The sequence below is a fragment of the Gopherus flavomarginatus genome, chromosome 2, assembly GCF_025201925.1.
Source record: "Gopherus flavomarginatus isolate rGopFla2 chromosome 2, rGopFla2.mat.asm, whole genome shotgun sequence".
NCBI lineage: Eukaryota > Metazoa > Chordata > Testudines > Testudinidae > Gopherus > Gopherus flavomarginatus.
The window spans coordinates 120,355,497-120,378,563 of record NC_066618.1 but is presented as its reverse complement, the minus strand read 5'-3'; the positions used below and the strand labels follow the sequence as shown (position 1 = coordinate 120,378,563).

Genomic DNA, 23,067 nt, shown 5'->3' with positions numbered 1-23,067 from the left:
TCTCTGGGAACAGCTTTCCAACCAGCTATGCACCCATCTTACAGTAGCTCCATCTAAATTGTATTTCCCTAATTTGTTTATGAGAAGGCCATGAGAGACAGTATCAAAAACTTTACTAAAGTCAAGATATACCACATCCTACTGCTTCTCCCCATCCACAAGGCTTGTTAGCATGTCAAAGAAAGCTATTAGGTTGGTTTGACATGATTTGTTCTTGACAAATCCATGCTGAATGTTACTTATCACTTTATTATCTTTTAGGTGTCTGCAAACAGATTGCTTAATTATTTACTCCATTATTTCCGGGTACTGAAGTTAACATAACTGGTCTGTAATTTCCGGGTTGTCTTTAGTCCCCCTTTTATTGATTAGGACTATAATTTGCACCTTTTCCAGTCCTCTGAAATCTCTCCCATCTTCTATGACTTTTCAAAGATAATTGCTAACGGCTCAGATGTCTCCTAATTCAGCTCCTTGAGTAGTCTACGATGTATTTCATCAGACCCTGGTGACTTGAAAACATCTAACTTGTCTAAGTAATTTCTAACTTGTTCTTTCCCTATTTTAGCCTCTGATCCTACCTCATTTTCACTGGCATTCACTAAGTTAGATATCCAATTGTTATTAAATCTTTTTAGTGAAAAACAAAACAAAACAAAAAAAAAATCATTTGGCGCTTCTGCCATTTCCACATTTTTTGTTATTCCCCTCCCCCCACTGAGTAATAGGCCTACCATGTCTGGTCTTCCTCTTGCTTCTAGTGTATTGGTAGAACAGTGTTTCTCAAACTGGGGTCGCTGCTTGTGTAGGGAAAGCCTCTGGTGGGCTGGGCCAGTTCATTTACCTGCCTCGTCCGCAGGTCCGGCCGATCGCGGCTCCCACTGGCCTTCAGCAGCAAACCGCGGCCAATGGGAGCTGCTGGAAGTGGCCGCCAGTATGTCCCTTGGCCTGCGCCGCTTTCAGCAGCTCCCATTGGCCCAGAGCAGCGAACCGCGGCCAGTGGGAGCTGCAATCAGCCAGACCTGTGGATGGGGCAAGTAAACAAACTGGCCTGGCCCGCCAAGTGCTTTCCCTACACAAGCGGCAACCCCAGTTTGAGAAACACTCTTGTAGAATGTTTTCTTGTTACCCTTTTTGTCTCTAGCTAGTTTAATCTCATTTTGTGCCTTTTCCTTTCTAATTTTGTCTCTACATATTTGTGTTATTGATTTCTTTTCATCCTTTGTAATTTGATCTAGTTTCCACTCTTTATAGGATTCTTATTTTTTTGAGTTTTAGATCATTGAAGATCTCCTGGTTAAGCCAGGGTGGTCTCTTGCTATGCTTCCTATCATTCCTAGGCAGTGGGATGGTTTGCTCTTATGCCATGAAATCAGCTACATCTTTCTTCAGTCCCAGAATTCCCTTTAACAAAATCAGACTGTTCTTCAGGTGGACAGACAAGGGATGGTTGTGACATTGTCTTTACACATAGGTTGGTACAGCACCACTCGTACTTATTTCATGTAGTGGCTGACCCATACCTAACTCCCCCCGACCAAAAAAATAGTTTAGTAATACTCTAGAGCAGGGAGGCATACATCTTACCCTGTGCCCTTTAGTGGTTTCAGCAGATTTATTTCTGCTCACTGGACAATATGGCAGACCGACCCCTCACTGAAGAAACCCTCCCATGAAAGCCAGAAGATGACAGCTCTAGCACCGCCTGTTAAATCTCAGCTACTTTGGTACCACCCAATGAAATGGGCAGGTCCTCAGGTGGTCAGTACCAGAAACAGGAAGGATTTAACAGATTAAAACCCAAAACTCCTTGAACTGTACCAGACAAGAAATGGAAATCACAGAGCACTTCTAAAGCACAGCATTCTAGTCGCAGAGTAGCATGACTGGGCAGAGGTTTAAGTCCTCATATAGCATGTTCTGTGAATTCAAAACCACTTTATTAAGAATATTTTGAGAAAGACACCCTGCAAAGTACCTGAATTGCCTTTGTAATTTTCAAAAGACTTGTATGGTTTCTGGATGTTTCTTCCTGCTGAAAGCTCATCTTGAGATATTGACATCAGTGGCCTCAGGCTGCTGGCATAATTGACCTGGGGAAATAAAGCACATCTCATTGTACTTGTTCTAAAAATTTACATTTCATTTTCAACATTTCAAAAATAGCAACTTTTCCTACAGAACGCCAATAATTTTCATTGATAATGCTATTTTTAAGCAATGAATCCTATGTTTTGCTGTGCTGCTCAAGTTTGCTCCCTATTTTCCTCACAACTATCAATGTGAGTAACAACTTCCTCCCATTTGACCTGAGTTTTGAATTAGCCATTAACCTGAGTAAAATCAACATGAAATATACAAGTTAGGCCTTTGAGCTCTCTCTCTCTCTCTCTCTCACACATACACACCTTATGATACCTGTTTATCAAAATGTATCTAGTGATAGCAAAATGAAAGCCAACCAAACATACTAACCATTTGGCCAGTATTAATACATTCTAGTTTTGACAGTGCTTAACGTTTTTTTCCTTGAAAGACTTCAGGGATTATTTTCCTTATTCCCCTCTTCCTTCTCCAGTTACTGTACAGGTTTTCAAAACTTTGTTGTATTTTAAAATAATATCCCTGGAAATGTCATGGGTGAACGTTTGAATTTCACAGAATATGCATGGCTGCTGAGCGTAAGCCAGGCCCTGATCTCTGCCCCTGGCTGGGCCAAACCATCTGGAGCCATATAATGAGACACATCCCCATCCCAGCCAATCCCCTTCCTTCCAGAATAGGACCAATCCACCACCTCCCTGCCCTACTCCAGAATGGGACCAGTCTGCTAACCCCCCTACAAGCAGCTGTGGCCTCAACAGGGAGAAAGCAGGGATGCCTGCTTCCGCCTCTCTGCTGTTCAAAGTCGCAATACTAGGCTAACTTATCATGGTTTCATGGAACCGTGATTTTCACTGGTCGCTATATATAAGCAGACAGAAACAAAAGAGCAACCAGTCTAGTTGTCTCTACTACAGTCTGCTGCTATATGAGAAGAAGAAACAGGAGCTGTTCTCATGGCTCAAAGCCTCAAGCAGGAACAGAGCTGCATGCCACCAGTGAGAACTGTCCACATGTCCAGGGGAGAAAAGAATGAAGCAGCCAACTAGTGTCATTTGGGGAAAAACACCAAATGGTTGAGTTAGTTCCCTTATATCTTGGATATATAAGTGGCAGGAAAGTAGTGTGGTGGGAGGACAACTAGGCAACATGTAAGCATGTGCAGGAGGTGGTAAAGGAGGCCAACTTCAGAGAGAGACATGCAGAGGTGAGAAAAACTGGACAAATGGGACATGGAAAAGAAATTGAAAAGAAAAAAAAACAGTGCAATTAACTTTTAAAAACCAAGCTACTTATACTTAAATTTATTTCCTAATTTCTGTGCCGAATGCCGTAGTTGTTGCAGACATGATTATGAATGGGAGGAATGGGTAAACCAATGGGAAAACCCTTGCAACAGAACACCACAATTTGGAAACTAGTCATTGAGATAGACCAATTACTTACAGCTGCTTTCTTTTTACAAAAGGTCTTCAAAGCTTCTGTCAGATCTTGTGTAATACTAACTACCAGAGTTGCTTCTGTGTCTGAGGTGACCTGAAAAGTTTCCTGTCAAATTAAAAATAATCACACATTCAAAAAGGTTAAGTTTCAAACAATAAGGACACTTATCTCAAATACTCAACCAGACTTCCCAAAGGAGATCATGAGTTTTGGGAAACAGATGCAAAATAAATGGATTCAAATGAAGTCTAAGGACCAACTTAAGCAAAAAATTAAGGAAATGAGAAGTAAAAAGCAAAAAAAGGGCTGAGAATTTACAAACTGGATGCTAACAGACCTCAAATCCCAGTGATGACTGAATCAGATGATAATCTAAATAAAGAGGGCTTTTCATCCACACTGGTAGCTGTTTCCAATGTTTCACACTGCCTTAGACATTTTAGGATTCAGAATGACATTTCTGGAATTTTGTTGGGGCAAAATGGCATAAAAGAGTGGGGAGAGCAGCCAGAAAGCACCACAGTAAAAACCAAAATGGCAGGATGAAGCAGGTGTCTGAGTCTCTCTTCAAATTATTTTTAAAGAAAATAGTTAAGCAACCTTTTCTTCTCAGAGCTTCTAAATACAGACGAGACACTTCCATGAACAAATTACAGGCCATAATCAATCATAAACATTCTCTTAGCAAAACATTTTAGACATTAAACATTATTAAAATTACTTTAGCAGCTAATGTTAAAATCTCTACTACAAAAAGCAGAGATATCAAGTTCTATTTCTTTGAACTCTGAAGCAGTTCAAATTCAAGTTCTAAAGTATGATGTTACAGGCAACAGCAAGCAGCAAAGGATTTATTTGTACTGTAGCTGCTCAATCTTTAAGATTTGGTGAAATATGACTTAAAAACTAGGAATTACTGATCAAGTTCATTCATAATCTTTCAAGTGATTCACGCAAGATTTGTTCTTTCTGCAGTGGTGCAAATCCAGTGTTAAAACATAGCAAATCCTGGAAAGAAGTACTTTTTGTACATACCAAGTATTCTAGAGCTTTCTGCTTTCGAACTGGATCATTCTGTAGGGGGAAAACCACCGCAAGGACTGATTATAGTGCTTATATATATTCTTCTGCAAAATATCATAATATATAACAACCAAATGCTTGAGGGAAGAAACTATTTTACAGATGTCAATTATAATCTTAGGCCCCTATTGCTGGTATATACAGTAACAACTGCAATATTTCCATTTTGGGCTACGTAAGTTTCAAAATTAAGACAGACTTTAGCTCCCAAGATATAGGGTTCCTGAAAAACCTCTTCACTTTCAGCAATTACCTTTCTGTTCTCATGTTGACCACAAGAGAACAGGTCTTTTACTGTTAAATATTTAACATTTTTTTTCAAATGTTACAGCTTATTTCAATGATAAGTTGATATTCTTAAGGTGAAATGCTAATAGAATTTACTTTGCCCTTAACATATTTCATACGAGGATAATCAAAGCACCTTATAAAAAAAATCCAACACCCATGAGGGATAGAAGTAATTATGCCAATTTTACACGCAGAAAGTGAGGTTGAAAGGCTCGTGTATGGTCAGTGAGTCAGTGGCTGAATTAGGACTCCTGGGCTCTACTCCAAATATCCAATTGCACAAGTTTAACTAAAGGTACATACATCAAAGCAAGGTAAAGTTATATAAGACTGTTTTAAAACAATATAAATGTTTCCGCATTAGGGTTGCCAACTTTCTGACTGAAGGAAACAGAATACCCTTGCCCCATCCTCTTCTCTGAGGCCTCGCCCCTAACATACCCCTTCTCTAAGGCCCCTCACCCACTCATGCCATCCCCCCCTCCCTCCACCACTCGCTCTCACCCATCCTCGCTCACTTGCTCATTTTCACCAGAATGGGGAGAGGGGTTGGGGTGTGGTTGCTGGGGGTGAGCCAGAGATGAAGGGTTTGGGGTGAGGACTCTGGCTGGGGGTATGGGCTCTGGGGTGGGGCCAAGGATGAGGGGTTCAGAGTGTAAAAGGGGGCTCTGGGTTGGGGCTTGCAGTGTGGGATGGCATGCAGGCTTTGGGGTGGGGCCAGGAGGTTGGGGTGGGGGGGAAGATGAGGACTCCAGCTGAGGGTGCAGGCTCTGGGGTGGGACTGGGGATGAGGGGTTTGGAGCGCAGGAGAGGGCTCAGGGCGGGGGCAGGCAGTTGGTGTGTGGGAGAGGGCTCAGGGCTAGTGGAGGAGGTTCGGGGTGCGGTGCAGGCTCTGGACGTTGCTTATCTGAGGCAGTTCCCGGAAGCGGTGACATGCTCTGGCTCCTAGGCGCAGGGGTGGCCATGGAGGCTAGATGCACTGCCCTCACCCACAGGCACTGCCCCCGCAGCTCCCATTGGCCATGGTCTAGGCCAATGGGAGCTGCGGAGCCGGTACTCGGGGCGGGGACAATGTGCAGAGCCTCCTTGGCTGCTCCTGTGCATAGGGGCCACAGGGACATGCCAGCCGCTTCCAGGAGCCTTAGCCCCGCTGCACCACCGACTAGATTTTTCATGGCTCGGCCAGTGGTCCTGACTGGAGTCACCAGGGTCCCTTTTTGACCAGGCGCCTAGCAACTCTAGTTTGCATGGGTTTAACTAGATCAGTTTTTCAAATGTACAAGAAAGCTGCAACTGAAGAGAAGTCTAGTGGTGAATCCAAAGCATAACAACTGATGACAAGCCATGATGAAGAGGTAAGATGTCATATTCAAGTGTGGAATTTCTTATAGAATGTGAATATCTTCCTCCGAGAGCCAATTTCTTCCTGATTAGACACTGTGCTTTGATAGCTCTCATGGTACCAGCAGATATCAATGCCAATGAAATAGGCCACAACTAAGAGAACCGAAAGTATCAAGACAACTAGTTGGCCTGACACCACGCACAGTGCCAAATTCCAGAAGAATCATAGTTCTTACAGCAATGGTTCTCAAATAGATGCACGCATACCCGTGGGTGTAGGCAGAGGTCTTCCAGGGGATACATCAACTCATCTAGATATTTGCCTAGTTTTACAACAGGCTACATAAAAAGCCTAGCAAAGTCAGTACAAACTAAAATTTCATACACACAAAATAAGAAAGTAAGCCATTTCTCAGTGTGTTGTGACACTTTTGTATTTTTAGATCTGATTTTGTAAGCAAGTAGTTTTTAAGTGAGATGAAACTTGGGGTACTCAAGACAACTTAGACTCCTGAAAGGGGAACAGTAGTCTGGAAAGGTTGAGAACCACTGATTTACAGCATATAGTGTGTCAAAGTTTTGATATTAAGATCAAGATAAGGCTGACAAAGCTGTTGGTGCCTAGTGCTTTTCAGGGCAGCTACTAAGGGCATCATCAATATATACTGAATATCTGTATTATTGTAGCAACTAGGAGCCACGGTCATGAACCAAGACCACACTGTGCTAGGGTACATCTTTGAGAAAAATCTGTGGATTTTTTTATTGTCCTTTTGCTAACCCAACATTTAACAAGTTATTGAGCATAGAAGGTCTTTGATTTAAAGGAAGGAATAGTGAGGAAGCAGACTGACTGACTTTTGGGGTACAGAGACAAAGCTTCCTCCACAAAATTGATTAACCAAAGAGTGGTAAGCATCTCTTACCAACATGAAGATTTGTTACAGTCAGTTATTTCACTTTATTGTATAAAGTGGAATACAATATCAATAAAATAGGAAACTGAGTCAAAACACAGGTAAACATTCAGAAAACAAGAACAATGAAACATATCTATCATACAACACATTTCAAAATTACTAACACTTACCTCAGGCTTGTAATCATCTTCCCACCTAGAATAAAAAGAAGAAAGTTCAGTTGTTAAAGCAACAGCATAAAGGCTATTTTAAAAAGGATTTAGAATTTTATCTAAGCCATCCTACATACAGATTTCAACTTTCCAAGTGATCTCAATTATTAATCAAGACCTCCTACCATATGGCACATCATACAATCACATTTAACACTGGGCTATAGGACCACAATAAGGCCACCAGAAGAGTCCCAGAACACTTTCTACTAGAGCTGTCAAGAAATTAAAAAAATTAATCGTGATTAATCGCGCTGTTAAACAGAATACTATTTATATAACTATTGTTGGATGTTCTCCACATTTCCAAACGTATTGATTTCAGTTACAAAACAGAATACAAAGTGTACAGTACTCACTTTATATTCATTTTTTATTGTAAATATTTGCACTGTAAAAATAAAAATTGGCATTTTTCAATTCACTTAGTACAAGTACTGTAGTGCAATCTCTTTATCATGAAAGTTGAACTTACAAATGTAGAATTATGTACAAAAAACTAACTGCGTTCAAAAATAAAACAATATAAAACTTTGGAGTCTGCACGTCCACTCAGTCCTACTTCTTGTTCAGCCAACTGGTCAGACAAACAAGCTTGTTTACATTTGTAGGAGAAGCAAAGAATCCTGTGGCACCTTATAGACTAACAGACGTTTTGGAGCATGAGCTTTCGTGGGTGAATACCCACTTCTTCAGATGCATGGGAGATAATACTGCACCTTCTTGTTTACAAAATGTCACCTGAAAGTGAGAACAGGCAAGATATTTACGTGCCAGATGCGCTAAAGATTCGTATGTTCAGACTTGTAGGCTCTAAAGTTTCACATCGTTTTGTGTTTGAGTGGAGTTATGTAACAAAAAAAAAATCTACATTTGTAAATTGCACTTTCACGATAAAGAGATTGCACTATGGTACTTGTATGAGGTGAACTGAAAAATACTATCTTATTTTTACAGTGCAAATATTTGTAATAAAATGTAAAGTGAGTACTGTACACTTTACATTGTGTTGTAATTTAAATATATTTGAAAATGTAGAAAAACATGCAAAATATTAAACAATAGAATACTAACTGAAAAGTATTTAACAGTGTGATTATTCGTCATTATTTTTCTACTATACAGACATAAATAGTAACAAAGCTCCTTCACAGAATATCAGCTCCTTGATAAGAAAAATGCCTTAATTATCTTCATCATCTCCTCTGACTGTGTGCCACCTCTGCAACATTCTCAACCAATGCCAGCCCTGGGTAAGATGGATCATTTTGGGATATGATCTGAAGTTTCTCTCTATATAAATATATCATGCTGCCATTAAATGACTCAGCAAGTGCAATACATCAGAAAGTCACAGCTATACATATAAGATTAAAATAGCAATCCATAACTCACTGATAATCAACAAAGTTTTGTACGAGAGGAAAAACTGAACAAAGAACAAATTAAAAAAATGTAGGATTTTTTTCTAAAGACAAGTTGCAATGGTCTGAGAAACAAAATCAGTGGCCCTTAATCATTTCAAATGTATGGTGATATAATGGTAATAAATCTATTAATGTGGGAGTTTACTGGAGTTTTCCTCACCTTGATTTTTTCTTTGATGAGGAGGCTAGAAAAAAAATTGGATGCAGTCAGCAAGAGCACATGTGCATTATAGTATCATTGCAAATAGATAATATAAATTAAATATTTATTTACACTCCCAGCTTAGTTAAGAACAGAACTCTTCAGCACTGGCTCTGTTCATTATGCCAATGGATCTGATTAAATTTTGTCACCATCAGCCAAATTCACCTTCCCTCTCATCTTACAATTAGACCAGGGGTGGGCAAACTTTTTGGGCCGAGGGCCACATCTGGGTGGGGAAACTGTATGCAGGGCTGAGGCAAAAGGTTTGGGTGCAGGGTGTGGGAGGGGGTGCTGTGTGCAGGAAGGGGCTCAGGGCAAGGGATTGGGGCAGAGGAGGGGTACAGGGTGCAAGCAGGAGGCTTAGGGCAGGGGGCTGGGGTGCAGCAGGGGGCTCAGGGCAGGGAGTTGGGTGCAGGAGGAATGTGAGGTGCAAGCAGGGGGGCTTAGGGCAGGGAGTTGAGGGGTAGGGTGCAGGCAGGGTTCGGGCTCCGGCCCGGTGCCGCTTACCTAAAGCGGCTCCGGAGTGGCAGCGGCACACACTGGGGGGAAGGGCCCGTTCCCGGCCAATGGGAGCTGCAGGGAGCAGTGCCTGGAGTCAAGGGCAACGCAGAGCCCTCTTCCCCCTCTCCCTGCCCAGGGCCGCAGGGAAGTGGTGCCGGCCACTTCTGAGAGTGGTGTGGGGCCCACGGCGCCACGGCGGGCAATCCTGTGAGCTAGATCCAAAGCCCTGAGGAGCCAGATCTGGCCCGTGGGCTGTAGTTTGCCCACCTCTGTATTAGACTATTAAAATGTACCAGGTACTGTCTGCCCCCAATTGGCATCATTCAGATTGTGTCACATCAAGATGTTCCAGATTTATACAAATGTATTTGGATCAAATATTTATATCTGACCTTTTTCATTACTAAGCTAATTTTAAAGATACAGTATTTGCAATATTCAGCCACACTGACATTTTAATGGGTCAGAGAACTGTTAGCATACTACAGCCAGTTCAGAGGTTCTCTAAAGAACCCATAGTTTTTTCTAGTGGAGGGCACTCAGCTTCTTTCAGCAGACTGTAGAGTACATAACCAGGTAGGCCCCCTTGCCCTGGCATAAACAGCAGTGTAAATAGTGAGGAGTGGCTTAGGCAAGTAAAGACACGCCTGAAGGACAGGGGTATGAATCCAAGTACATGCCCTACACAGCAGTCTACTTGCCCAAGCTGCGCATCCCTGTCTATACTGCTGTTTTCAACAGCATAGAATCACATTGCCTCCCCATTGCTAGAGCCTTCCCCCACTGCAGGGAAAGACTCCAGCAGCAATGAAGAGCTCCAGCAGTGGGAAAAGGCTCAGTCTTTTCCCATTGCCTCCACCCTGCCAGGGCCTCTCACTTACAGGTATAGCTATACACTGCACAGCTGGCTTTTCACTGCAACATATAGCTACACATCCTACACACCACTGCCAGCAGTGTGTGGTGTAGACATAGCCATAGTTCAGTCAGGAAGGAGAAATGTTTATCAACTTATTCCAAAACAATGACATAATACTGCATTTTTCATTGAAATATATTTTTCAGTTGAGTTAATAAGTACAATAACTATTCAATATGATCTTAAAAGTAGAGACAAAATGGGTGAGGTAATATTTTTTATTGAACCAAGTTCTGTTGATAAAAGAGATAAGCTTTCAACTTTACATAGAGCTCTTCAGGTCTGGGAAACGTACTTAGTGTCACAGCTAAACACAAGATGAAAGATTGTTTAGCATAAGTAGCTAACACATAGTTCACATTATATCTTAGATATGTGTTAGTTACTTATGCTAAACCAGGGGTCGGCAACTTTTCAGAAGTGATGTGCCAAGTCTTCATTTATTCACTCTGATTTAAGGTTTCGCGCGCCAGTAATACATTTTAAAGTTTTTAGAAGGTCTCCTTCTATAAGTCTATAATATATAACTAAATTATTGTTGTATGTAAAGTAAATAAGGTTTTTAAAATGTTTAAGTAGCTTCATTTAAAATTAAATTAAAATGCACAGCCCCCTGGACCGGTGGCCAGGACCTGGGCAGTGAGAGTGCTACTGAAAATCAACTTGAGTGCCGCCTTCAGCACACTTGCCATAGGTTGCCTACCCCTGTGCTAAACAATCTGTTCCATCTTTTATTTAGCTGTGACACACTACCTACATTTCCCAGACCTGAAGAAGAGCTGTGTAACTAAAAAGCTTGTCTCTTTCACCAACAGAAGTTGATTCAATAAAAAAAATTACCTCATGCACCTTGTCTAATATCCTGGGACCAACACACATACAGCAACACTGCATATCTTCAATACTGCCAGATTCATTTTCACTATTTTCGAAATGTTTCAGAAATGTGAAAAATATAACAAGATCATTTTTGCACATCTAATTAAAAACACTAGAGGATTTAAAAACAGAAAATTATATGCATACCAAAGCTATTGCTCTAAAATTGTACACATTTTAGGTAATCACTAACTTTTGTGGCTCTCTGTAATCTCAAGTTAGGTTCAAATATTCATTTACTGAAGTTTTATTTTAAAATATATTAAAATTATATTCACACAACTTGACAAACTTACAAGATATACTGGGTCTTGTATAACCTTCAGTCTAGGAAACAAAAACAGGCTTGTTTAGATAAGACTTTCTCGCTTACATATTAATATTGGTTGTTACCCCACAGTCCAACTCCTCTGCTGTGCCCAGCAGAAACTGGAGCCCCTAGAGAACCCATCCCACTGTACCTTTATTTACCACTATCTATTGCACCACAATTTTAAATTTAACAAATGCTAAACATTACCAGGCAATCTTACAAATTAGCACTTGTTTTCTGAAAGAATCAAGTTTGAGATGCAAGAATTTCCTAAGATCCTACGATTCTAATTACAACCCTTTGCCACTATGAATCTTAATGTAATATACCTAACATTTATCACTGAAAACAGGACTGGCTGGATAATTTCTGATTCTAAAAGTTCTAAATTTCTGTGAAAACAGCAAAAAGGTTTTGGTGAAATTTTAAGGAATCCTCCTGATTTTTTGATCAGCATTAAGTGAAATATTGACTCAGGAAAATGTATGCTTTCTGAAAGCACTCTGTAAAATTAAATAGAGTTTATTACTTTTAAAAATAAAAAATTTAATAGGGCCTAGTATCTAGTTTGCCTGAACCTGGATACAGAACCAAAGAAGAAATGTAGTTTCTAGTTTAAACTTATCCAATTTACCTTATACATTTTTAAACCTTCAGCCTTTTCTATCTCTCTTGCTATCCGTCTGAGAAATGAGACTTTGTCCTCTTTCACGCCTGGTGTGTTTTTCTTCATTTTATCTGGAAATTCTTTAGACTGTCAGTGAAAAAAGGTTTGAGACCATTTCAATACTAAATCTGACAAGTCATGCTTTTTGGAAAATTTTACAATATCTGTGGAGAAAACTAAACAGCAAGATTTTAGACATTATGGTCCTACATTTACTCTAGCAGAATATAACTAATCGTGATTTAATATGATCATTTTTTATTCGTTTTCATCACTACAGAATTGTAACACTATACAGAACTCAGGTAAGACACTTGACAAAAGAAACAATGTACAATGTCCTAAAGGCCACCAGACTTGGGCTCTGATGGACTAAGAGAAGGAGTTGTGACATGCTTCAAGAGTTTTAGTAGAGAGATCTCAGACTGCTTAGTCCCATGACCCAAACACTGCTAAAAATTCTTGAACCTTTATTGAAGACATGGAAAAGAAAAGTTTGCAATGCAGCGTATTAAGGCTTTCATTTTAACAGTATCCCTTATTCCTCTTCACTGTAACCATAGAAAGTTTTTCTATAAACCATCCTGAGTATTAAAGATGGAGGAAGAGATACAGGGAGAAGAAAAAGCAGCTGAGATGGGTTGGAGCTGCTGTTGTTCTTAAAGTCTGATGCCATTTCCTTGACGACAAAATAAGACAAGCGCACACATAAAGAGGAAAGAAAATAATACAAAGGTAGAAAATGCAGCTTCTGTCTTTGGTGTTGATTCTTACTTGCAAATCTCACTACTAGAGAAACACAGGGCCATCCTGAAACTTGTACCAGCATCGGGTTGTTTAGGGTTTTGCTTATAGCAGTCTCTCCTGGACCCGGGCTCATAATAGTACTGCAAAAGGTGGAGTTTTCTTAGCCAGCTAAGCCAGATTCTTTTTTAGACAAAATGTAAAAAATAACAGATGGGGGGAAAAAAAAAAGATAGGGTGAAAAAGGAAAACACCACACATGGGAATGGGTGATAGCAGGAACCCAAGTCTCTCACACCAGGGAGGTGGTGTTGGGGATTTAGCTGTTGGAGGTGACAATGTCATCTAGATCTTTCTTTCTGGTCCAGTCTGGTCAGGACGTTGATCAGAATCAGGACTGTGACGGTCCAATGGTATCACAGTGGACCTGGGCAACCAAGGAGATGTCGGAGGTAACCATCACAATGGCACAGATTGATCCATTCAGGCCATGGGTTCTCCAAATGTTAATTTGAGCCTCCCCTCAGAGTCTTAATTAAAAAAGAAAAGGGACCTCAAAAGGACCTGACGGACAGAACAACCCATGCCCTCATTAGACTATTAAACCTAATTTTGGTCCATTAATTTCCAGTCTCACATTCCTCTTGGTTACCAGACATGATCTTACAGTCTTTGTGTTATATCAGCAGACTTTTTAAGACTAATCCAGTCTTTGGTCTCCTTTACCCACTAAAATTTGTTATAAGTTATTGGACTATTTTATGAATGTTTATCCACTTTCCTCACAGCTGAGCTCACAACTGGGTAGTCCTGTCAACCTCAAATCACTACAATAGAGTCACTGGTGTATAAGACTTACACTAGGGACTAAAAGCAAGACCATATTCAAGCAATAGAGAAGAGGTTGTTTTAAAAACGACAACAGAGTGCTATATCACTTAAGGCTTTAAAAATCATAAATTAAACACATTTACACCCAGAAGCCAGTTCAGTACACAAATTTACTGATCACTCTTGGCAATCTGACCTGCTAGAATGACACGTCTATTGGATTAAGAGAAGAAGTCAAGAGATCTAACTGAATCAGGAACAACAAATGGGCTTCATCACCATTTGCCAATCCTCTGAATACAACCTGTGCCATAACATATTCAATCGCAACTGATGGGGTCCAGAAAACCACAAGTCTGGATACACGAGGAGTTGCCCAAGGTTCTCAGTGACCATACCTTAACTGGTTACTGAGCAGATAACTGGCTGTTCACTTCAGCCACCTTTTAGATAGCAATGACTTTTGGTCACTAGTGCAGCTGGACATGCTCCCTATCTCATTAGCAACCTCCTGAGCAAACCCTAATCACCACCTGTCTAAATAACAAAAAGTAAAAATGTTGCCATGTCTTCCCAATTCATCTATGCTTTGGATTCCTTAGTATTCATTATATATTATTATTAACTCATAATGAGGCCCCTAGGAGCTATCGCAATATAAACAACTATACAAAAGAAAAATAACAAATAGGTAATAGAGTATTTAAGCACTGACTCAAATGCATAAAATTTTACTTACAATATATGCTCTTCTGTGTTTATAGCCACTGAGATGTTCTATCATAGGTGCCATCTCTGTGTTAAATTCACACAGTTTGCATTCATAATGCGGTTCTCTCCTCCCTTCAAATCTGATTTCAACCACATGTTCTAAACCTATAAAATAAAAAAAAAGTTACAAGTACTTACATTTCTTTACACAGGCAATTATGAATAAATTTATTCATATTTCAGTTGTGTAGGGACAACCAATGATGAATCAATGATAAAAGATACTGATCCATTTTAGGTATTTCCTACATTTCCTCACAATCGCCCACTAAGGATCAGATGTCTTACTGGTAATATTTGTTAGCACAAGTTTCTCTCTTCACCAGTACAGACTTTTCTCTGAGTAAAAGTTCTGTTCTTGGTAGACTGCCTGTCACAGCAGGATCACAGTACTTCATATACCTAGAAACTTAAGAATGTCCAACCAGAAGAAAAAAAAACAGAGGGTGCAAACAAGCACATACCATAAAAGAATGTTAAGATCAAGCACTGAAAAGTTAGGAAATGCAAGAATTAAGGTTGCACAGGAAACCTTAATTCAGCCCCTTTATGCATGCCTATGTAGTCTTTAATTACATGACCTCCCATACTATTTTTCCTACAGGATCCATGCCTCATTCAATATACAGGATGATCACAGTTCTAGGGATGTATCAGCATTGTGTAGACCTGAAGACTCTTGTTTGTAGGATCCTGGGAGGTGTGTACTAAATGAGGAAAGAGTTCACAGGAAGGGAAAGATCTCATGGCGAAGGAATTGGAACACCATCCTGGAGAATTGGATTCTATCCCTGCCTCTGCCACAAATTACTATGTGATGCTCAGCAGGTCACTTAAACCAAACTTCCCTCACGTGTTGCAGTCTTGCAACTGCAGACAATGGGAACTGTGCTTAGAACCTGTACAGTGATATATAATGCTAAGTACTCAGGAAAAAAAAATATTCGTGTCTCAAATTGGGCACCCAAAATTAGTGGACACTTTGGACCTTAATTTCTCTGTATTTTAGCTCCACATCTATAAAATGGGGATGATAATACATCCTACACAATGAAAATAAATTGTTTGTAAAGCACTCAGATGAGTGCTATAGAAAAGATTTGAGGAAATAATTCTGTTTTCATAGCAAGGATTGAAATAGTGAATGTGCAGCAAATAATGCTCCAGGCCCCATATTGAACAAGAGGATAAAGCAAAATACCAAGAAGCTGCTCACTACATGAGCATCATCCATCCCACGCAGGGAATGAGGCAGTGGTCATAAGATTTAAAAAAAAAAAAAAAAAAAAGCATATCATCATAGTTCAAGACTACGATAATGCATACATGCAAGGGGGACAAATTAAGATTGCACAGGTAACCTGAATACTTGCATTCCCTGAAACTGTCCCCAGAGTAGCTGGGTTTAGAGGTAGGTGAGACAGGAAATGATCTCTCAATCCCACTGTTTACAACAGTAGCTCAATTTAACCCCAACGCTGAACATTTGTTCTATACCAATACCATGTAAGGCAGCAGTAAGCTCCCAGGGATAGTGGTAGTTTCTGCAGGACTGACAACAGGGGTAACACATTTTGCACCGCTCAAGAGTTCTATTAAATCAGTTAAGAGCATACCTTCTGTGGAGAAATAATGATCCAAATAGAGGAAACCTACTGCTTACAACAGAGCCCCTATTACTCAATTCAATGTACTCCTCAAAGATGCTAGCATTTGCTATGATCATGGAGGACACTGGCGAGTAGGAAACGATAAACTGATGAAGCTAAGCTCTGCCTAGGAAAAACCATCAAGTAGAGAAAAACTGTAGTATACACCAGTAGATTTAATATTCTCAGGAACATCATGAGGGTAAACAATCATACAGAAAATCCTGGGCCATCAGAAAGAAACTTATGTCTGGCTTTTTTCCTGCAGGACCACAGAAAGAACAATGGCATGTGGAGTTCAACGTGTCCCTCTAGAGATGGAGTACTACAAGGATGAGATGCCAAATAATCTACGAGCCTCCCAGAGTAGGTCCAATCTTCAGAGTGAAAGCTCAGACTGATGAAAGTAATAAAATATTAGCTATTGGAGATCTTCCAAACAGCATTAGATATGGATAACATAAAAGCAATAAACAATGTTATTTGACTTACACTAGTGATTAAAGTTCAAGGAAAGGGAAGTTGTCTGACCACAAACACAACATACCAACTAGAGGTTCCTCTCTTTTGGGATCTTTCATAAAATCTTTCAGACAGGTTATGTCCTTTGTAAGCTTCCGCTTAACTGGCATAAACAAAATAGAAATATATATTAGACAGACAAATTACAATTACCATAAGATACTGGGCATTTTGCAGTTTCATATGACTGAACTGAGAAAATGAGTTGCCAGCCATGGTTTTTGAATGGTCAGAGTGAATTTTAGTTATGAAATATTGAAAAATATTAGTTTACAAGGGAAACTGATTTCCCTTATTAGCAGTGTTCAAATACACAGTATTAAGTCTATAAAAAAATCAAAATAGTTTATATTAATCATCCAGACTTATCCTGGCATCCCATTTTGTGCCTGAAAAATTGGGAGTTCAATACAGGTAACTGACATATCCAAGTTAATGATTTGCAGACAAAGTTAACAGACATGTTGGGATTTACAAGTGCTCTGACTTGGCTGAAAAATTTTGTGAAGGGCTTTTAAGAAGTTTAGATTTAGATTTCATCAAGCTAAAATGTTTGCGACAGAATCCCAATTCCTAGCAAAGGAAGTGGTTTGACTTTCTTTAAAGCTTGTCAGCAAATGTGTACTAAATATTTTTTGTATTTAAATATTTTAATAATTTAGGCCTTAATATAGGCTATCAATTTCAAATTTAATTTTACATGTTTATATTAAAAATAAACTTACATTTAGTTTAAATAAAAAAATCAAATTTAATTTAAAAAAATCCAACATTTTTTATTTAATAAAACCAGGTTTTTTTATAATCTACTTTGGGCACTTGGACTAAACTAATCATAAAGAAAGTTACTTCCTTCAAATCTCAGGAATGTAAAACAGTATTACAATAATGGTAGTTTACTAAATGCTATTTCCCCTACCCCAACCCAAGGATGTCAGAGCACAGTCATGATTAAGTTAAGTAAACAGAAAATGGGATTTTTAAAAAAAAAATACATCTTCTTAACTCCATTACAGGGATGAATTATCTCTTATAACAGAAACAAAATCCAGGCTCAGCTAAGAGAAAGTTTTACCCAACTTGCACACATCTGCTGGAGGAGTCAAACAACAGCTTGAGCTAAAAGTCATGCTCTGTATCACATGTTGCAAGAACATTCCAGATTTAACAAGGTTTCCTACAATCAGAAGTCTCATATTTTTTACGTTTTTCAGAGATTCTTAAACTGAAGAAGTTAGGCACTGCATGAGGCACTGATGGTCGAAATGTCTGATAGTGCACAAGTGGAGTTGTCTCTTCCTAAAACTTAAGACCATCTTCATGAACAATTTTGTTTTCTAGAAGTGTAACTCAATAGTTCTCTACGGGGGTCCATCCAGGGCCTCCTGAGGGGCTGTGGGCAGGTTTCACGGGGTCCACCAAGCAGGGCCAGCATTTGACTTGCTGGGGCCCAGTGCAGAAAGACAAAAAGCAACCATATGGAGCTGAAGCCCAGGGCCCTGAGCCCTGCCACCCAGGGCTGAAGCCGAAGCCTGAGCAACTTATCGTCATGGGATCCCCTGGTAATTGCATGGGGACTCAGGTAATTGCTCTGCTTGCTACCCCCTCCACACACGCTGGCCCTGGTTTTTATATGCAGAAAACCACTTGTTGCGGCATCGGTCAGCTGTGCAGTTTTTATAGCATGTTGGGAGGACATCAGAAAGAAAAAGGTTGAGAACCCCTGGTGTAACTCATGTTGAATTTATTCATTTATATTCAATTTTCTTACCTGGTCTCTGTGTTTCATATATCACTGGAGCGGGAGCACCTAAGATAATGTTATTTTGACAGTTATTTGTCTTTCTCCACATAGCACAACAGACACAGAAAATAAAATAGGTTTAAAGCAATGTCTTCCTTTATTCTATGTACCTAATGTTTTCAATTTAACCTCACTAACAATATTGTTCCATTTTGGTATTTGATCTTTTGCTTTTGTATCTTTTCAATTCCTATTTTTATTATCAATTTTTTTAAAAAAGTATTCACCTAAAAATTTCATTATTTCCCCTGCCAGGCAAAACAACAAGTATGGATCACAGAAATATTAACTAAAACATTTCTTTGAAAGTTTAACTACAAAAATTCATTAATCTGTGTTACTCCTATTCCAGTTATTTTCATTACTTAATATTTGTTACGGTAGCTTTGAAAAGCCACAACTGGGATCAAAGCCAAAAAGCAGTTAGGTCCTGAAATTGCATCCATGATGGCGGAGACCCTTTGTACTCATGGGAAACCCCATGTGGGTTCCCAAATCTATCCCATAGATCTGATTACACAATCGGGCCTTTACAGTGCCTTTTCAGATATTTTCATGCTTGGCAGTGTTACTTTTGCACAGTTACTTTCACCCTTCCTGTGCTCCTCCCTAGTCCTCCACATGCTCAGATGTCCCCTTATAAATACCCAGTATAAAGGTAATTTATGTTACATATTTTAAAAAAAAAGCCCTGAGAAGAGTATCTGATAAAGTTCAATATGTGGTATTAAAATACCCTTTTACTGAAAATACTAAAAGTTCATCCTAGACTATAAAGCTCCTGGGGCAAGTGTCTGCCTTAAAACTGATGTAAAATGCCATATTAATTTTTTTTCTTACCATAGGCTTATGGCACACTAATGAAACTAAGGGAACCCTGTGCTGTGAGCAGTACTGGTTTGCTCTTGTATCTGTACCAGGTAAGTAGTTCAAGAATAGATCATAGTGGATTTCAATATCAAAACTTGTGTAAATTTGTGGCCCATTTCAAGACACTGTGCTAGTGTTTAAATTTAACAAAAGGAAAAAATATTTTAACCAGATTTCTTCTTAGAATAATCATGTCACCCATTTGGCAGCATCCACCAGACCCCTAAACCATCTCTTAATGAAATGGGAATTAGACTTGGTAATCATGGATTCTGGGCTAAGTCATAAAACATACAGTACCAAGTCCCAAAAATATTTCCAAGATGCTAAGTTAACAAAATAAAAAAAATTTAGAAAGGGAACATACTGTATTTCAAGTTGTTCTTTCATCCAGTATCAATCATCTGAGATCCATCTTAGGTTTCTTTAAAGAAACCCTTCAATATTTTATGGTCATATTGGTCAACCCAATTAGCTTGACAAACTAGTCAAGAACAATCTTTCCTCTTGAATGCAATTAACTCCACTATGCCTCAGGAGAGAAAGCTTACCAGCTATGTGCAACAAATGAGATTAAAAAACTATTAAAGATAATCCAACAGCACACTATTTAATTACCGTATATATCCGTTCATTAGCCTGTTCATTTATAAGCTGACTCCCCAAAATGGATAGATAAAAATAGCAAAAACTGTATGACCCTTTCATAAGCCGACCCTATATTTCAGGGGTTGGAAAACTTTGGCTCCTGGCCCGTTAGGGTAAGCCGCTGGTGGGTCGGGATGTTTTGTTTACTTGGAGCGTCTGCAGGCATGGAGCCCCTCAGCTTCCTGTGGCCATGGTTCGCTGTTCCCAGGGAGGGGCTCCAAGTAAACAAAACGACAATGTATTAGATGAGGGATCGGCAACTTTTGGCACGCGGCCAGTTTGTTTACTCGCCACGTCCACAGGTTCGGCTGATCATGGCTCCCACTGGCTGTGGTTCGCTGCTCCAGGCCAATGGATGCGGTGGAAAGCAGCGCAGGCTGAAGGATGTGCTGGACGCTGCTTCCCGCTGCCCCCGTTGGCCTGGAGCGGCAAACCATGGCCAGTGGCAGCCACGATTGGCTGAACCTGCAGATGCGCCAGGTAAACAAACTGGCTCGGCCCACCAGGATGCTCAACCTGGCGGGCCACCTGTCAAAGGCTGTCAATCCCTGTATTAGATATTCAATTCAATGATTCTATAGAATTTAAAATCATCAAATTTTGGTGTAGACCTGTTTATAAGCCGACCTCCGTTCTTCGATGAGCCACTTTTTTACCAAACACATTCAGCTTATGAACGAGTATATACACATTTCTTTTAAAGGACAAAGGAGGCAATTTGTCATGGGAAATTGAAACAACTATGCTCTAGGATCTAGCTCTTTATCTTCATGCTACCTTAAAGATGTGCACTGTGGAAGCCTTTGGTGTTTCCCCTCTCCCCCACTCCATCCTTCCCCCTTTTTTTGTTTGCTGTATGATAATGAATAAACGCTCTGATCCTTGGCTCACCTAAGACTTTGATTGAATCTTACATCCCACTCATTTCAAGCCTTTTCCATGCAATCTGGTTTAATCTGAGTTTACTTTAGGATTGAAGACTGAATCCTTTGAAGGCATCTCATCTTCATGAAAACAGCACAAAATGTTTTGATCATACTTCAAGGCCCTCAGATGATGGATGTAGCATAAAGAACAGTCAGACAGGTTCAAAGTCTCTCCTGCAGAGCTGATGTCCAAAAGTAAGCCTTATTTTATATAACCAGGAAGTAGGAAGGATACTGACTTGAGAATACAGTGCCGAAAACTAGGATTTATAGTCCAGGTCTGACATTTATATGCTGGTATGGACTGACAAGTGGTGCTTCTGTAAGAAATATATGTGCACATATTGTAGGGAAACCTGGTTTATTCTTTTCTACTTATTGGAAGCAAGCCAGATCCTGGAGTAAATTCAGTTTGTAGATTTCATTTCTGAAAGTTGGTAAAGTTTAAACTGCTCGAAAAGCAGCCTCTCAATTAGCGATTTTGTCTCATTACCCAGACTGAGGTCTGAGTGCAAGCCTGAACAACTGTTCAGCAAATCCCTTCAACTGAAGGTTCAGATACCGAAAACTAGTGTCGTCTTGACCACTGTGGAAAAATAATTAATACTGATTATACTTTATTTTTTGCATCATTCTCTAGGATAGGTAAAATCAGGAAGACATAGCCAACACTTTCATGGCATCACTGCCACAGCTTCCACTTCTTTGAGGTGGAACATATCTTGGAATTCTTCTGACTAATACGGATACCAGGACACCAAACTTCTCTGTGATTTCTCTGAAGACTTAGATATGAAAATAAATCATCCATTCAATCTACTCATTGTTGACTAACTCAAGCTCACCACTCAAAGTTGTGTGCCTTTTACTGAACGTTGCACATCAGTAAGACTCCTCTACAGAATAAGAGGATGGAGTCTTTGTGAAGATTGGTGCTTCTCATCTCTTCTTGTCTGTTGACATAACAGTCAAGATTACAGCCAGGAAACTCATGTGAACATGTGTCTATGCAGAGGGTCTACACTGAACACATACATTCTTAGGAGCTTGCGTCTTCATGGAGCTTCTCATCTCTTCTTGTCTGTTGACATAACAGTCAAGATTATAGCCAGGAAACTCATGTGAACATGTGTCTATGCAGAGGGTCTACACTGAACACATACATTCTTAGGAGCTTGCGTCTTCATGGATATCGGAGTGCTGAGCATGTAGGCTACTAACAATCTTTTTGTACCTTTTGTTCAAAAATGCACACCACTCTCTACTCTAATACTATATAACACATGTAGAGCTGTTTTCAAAGTTGCCAATGTTAATTTCCAGTTTTATATAATAATTACTAAAAAATGGAATTTTTGAAAAATGCACATCATTAATCAGGAGAGTTTCAGATATTTGTGCTATCCCAGAATGATATGATGTTTTGTACTGTCTGAAGCAAACAGAAGTAGTCAAGAGATTTTTTTTAAAACCTTCACCTTTTTCCTATGGTAAATGCTCCTTCACAGGCAGAAGTTTCCTTTAAAGTGACTTGGAATTTTTATCTTCCCTAGAGTCACTTAAATTAAACCGCAAGTATGTCACACTTCAGTACTGCAAGTTTAGACACAGAGGTCTTTAAATCACAATAAAAAAAAAAGACTCAAAAAAGCAGAAGGAAAAAACGTTTTCTTAATGGAAGAGCCACACATACTGTATAACTTGGGATAACTGCAAGAATGAACTGTAATAGAATTACAGTAGAAACTCATTCATTTCTAATCAAAACTGGGAGACCTACCACAGTTTACAAAATTTGTGAACTAAGCAAACAATTTAGAAATATTCTAGGATGCTCTAAAATTTATTTTATTCCATTATTTGAAAAAGCACCATTATAGTATTTAAGATATTAGACTGTATATTAATATATGTGACAAAAGTAATGACGTCTTAGTGGTGTGTCTGCTACTAAGTCTTAAAAACTGGTGTTTTGCCCACTTCAAAATGTGCAAA

The 23,067-nt window shown here is 39.5% G+C and overlaps 2 protein-coding genes across 7 annotated transcripts in view; both read right to left on the bottom strand.

Moving 5' to 3' along the window:
- The window catches only part of LOC127043896 (dynein axonemal heavy chain 5-like), a 644,537-nt gene that overhangs the window by 424,569 nt on the left and 196,901 nt on the right, over window positions 1–23,067 (bottom strand). The window lies entirely within an intron of this gene.
- LOC127043926 (uncharacterized) overlaps window positions 1–23,067 on the bottom strand; it is a 57,026-nt gene that overhangs the window by 6,255 nt on the left and 27,704 nt on the right. For all 6 annotated transcript variants that reach the window (XM_050938209.1, XM_050938210.1, XM_050938211.1 and 3 more), the window contains 10 exons: window positions 18,596–18,634; window positions 16,850–16,927; window positions 14,622–14,758; window positions 12,275–12,394; window positions 11,624–11,654; window positions 8,984–9,008; window positions 7,355–7,379; window positions 4,582–4,620; window positions 3,550–3,651; window positions 1,979–2,093 (listed from right to left, as the gene is read on the bottom strand). In XM_050938209.1, coding sequence (XP_050794166.1) covers window positions 1,979–2,093; window positions 3,550–3,651; window positions 4,582–4,620; window positions 7,355–7,379; window positions 8,984–9,008; window positions 11,624–11,654; window positions 12,275–12,394; window positions 14,622–14,758; window positions 16,850–16,927; window positions 18,596–18,634 — 711 coding nt within the window. The remainder of the gene's footprint in view (window positions 1–1,978; window positions 2,094–3,549; window positions 3,652–4,581; window positions 4,621–7,354; window positions 7,380–8,983; window positions 9,009–11,623; window positions 11,655–12,274; window positions 12,395–14,621; window positions 14,759–16,849; window positions 16,928–18,595; window positions 18,635–23,067) is intronic.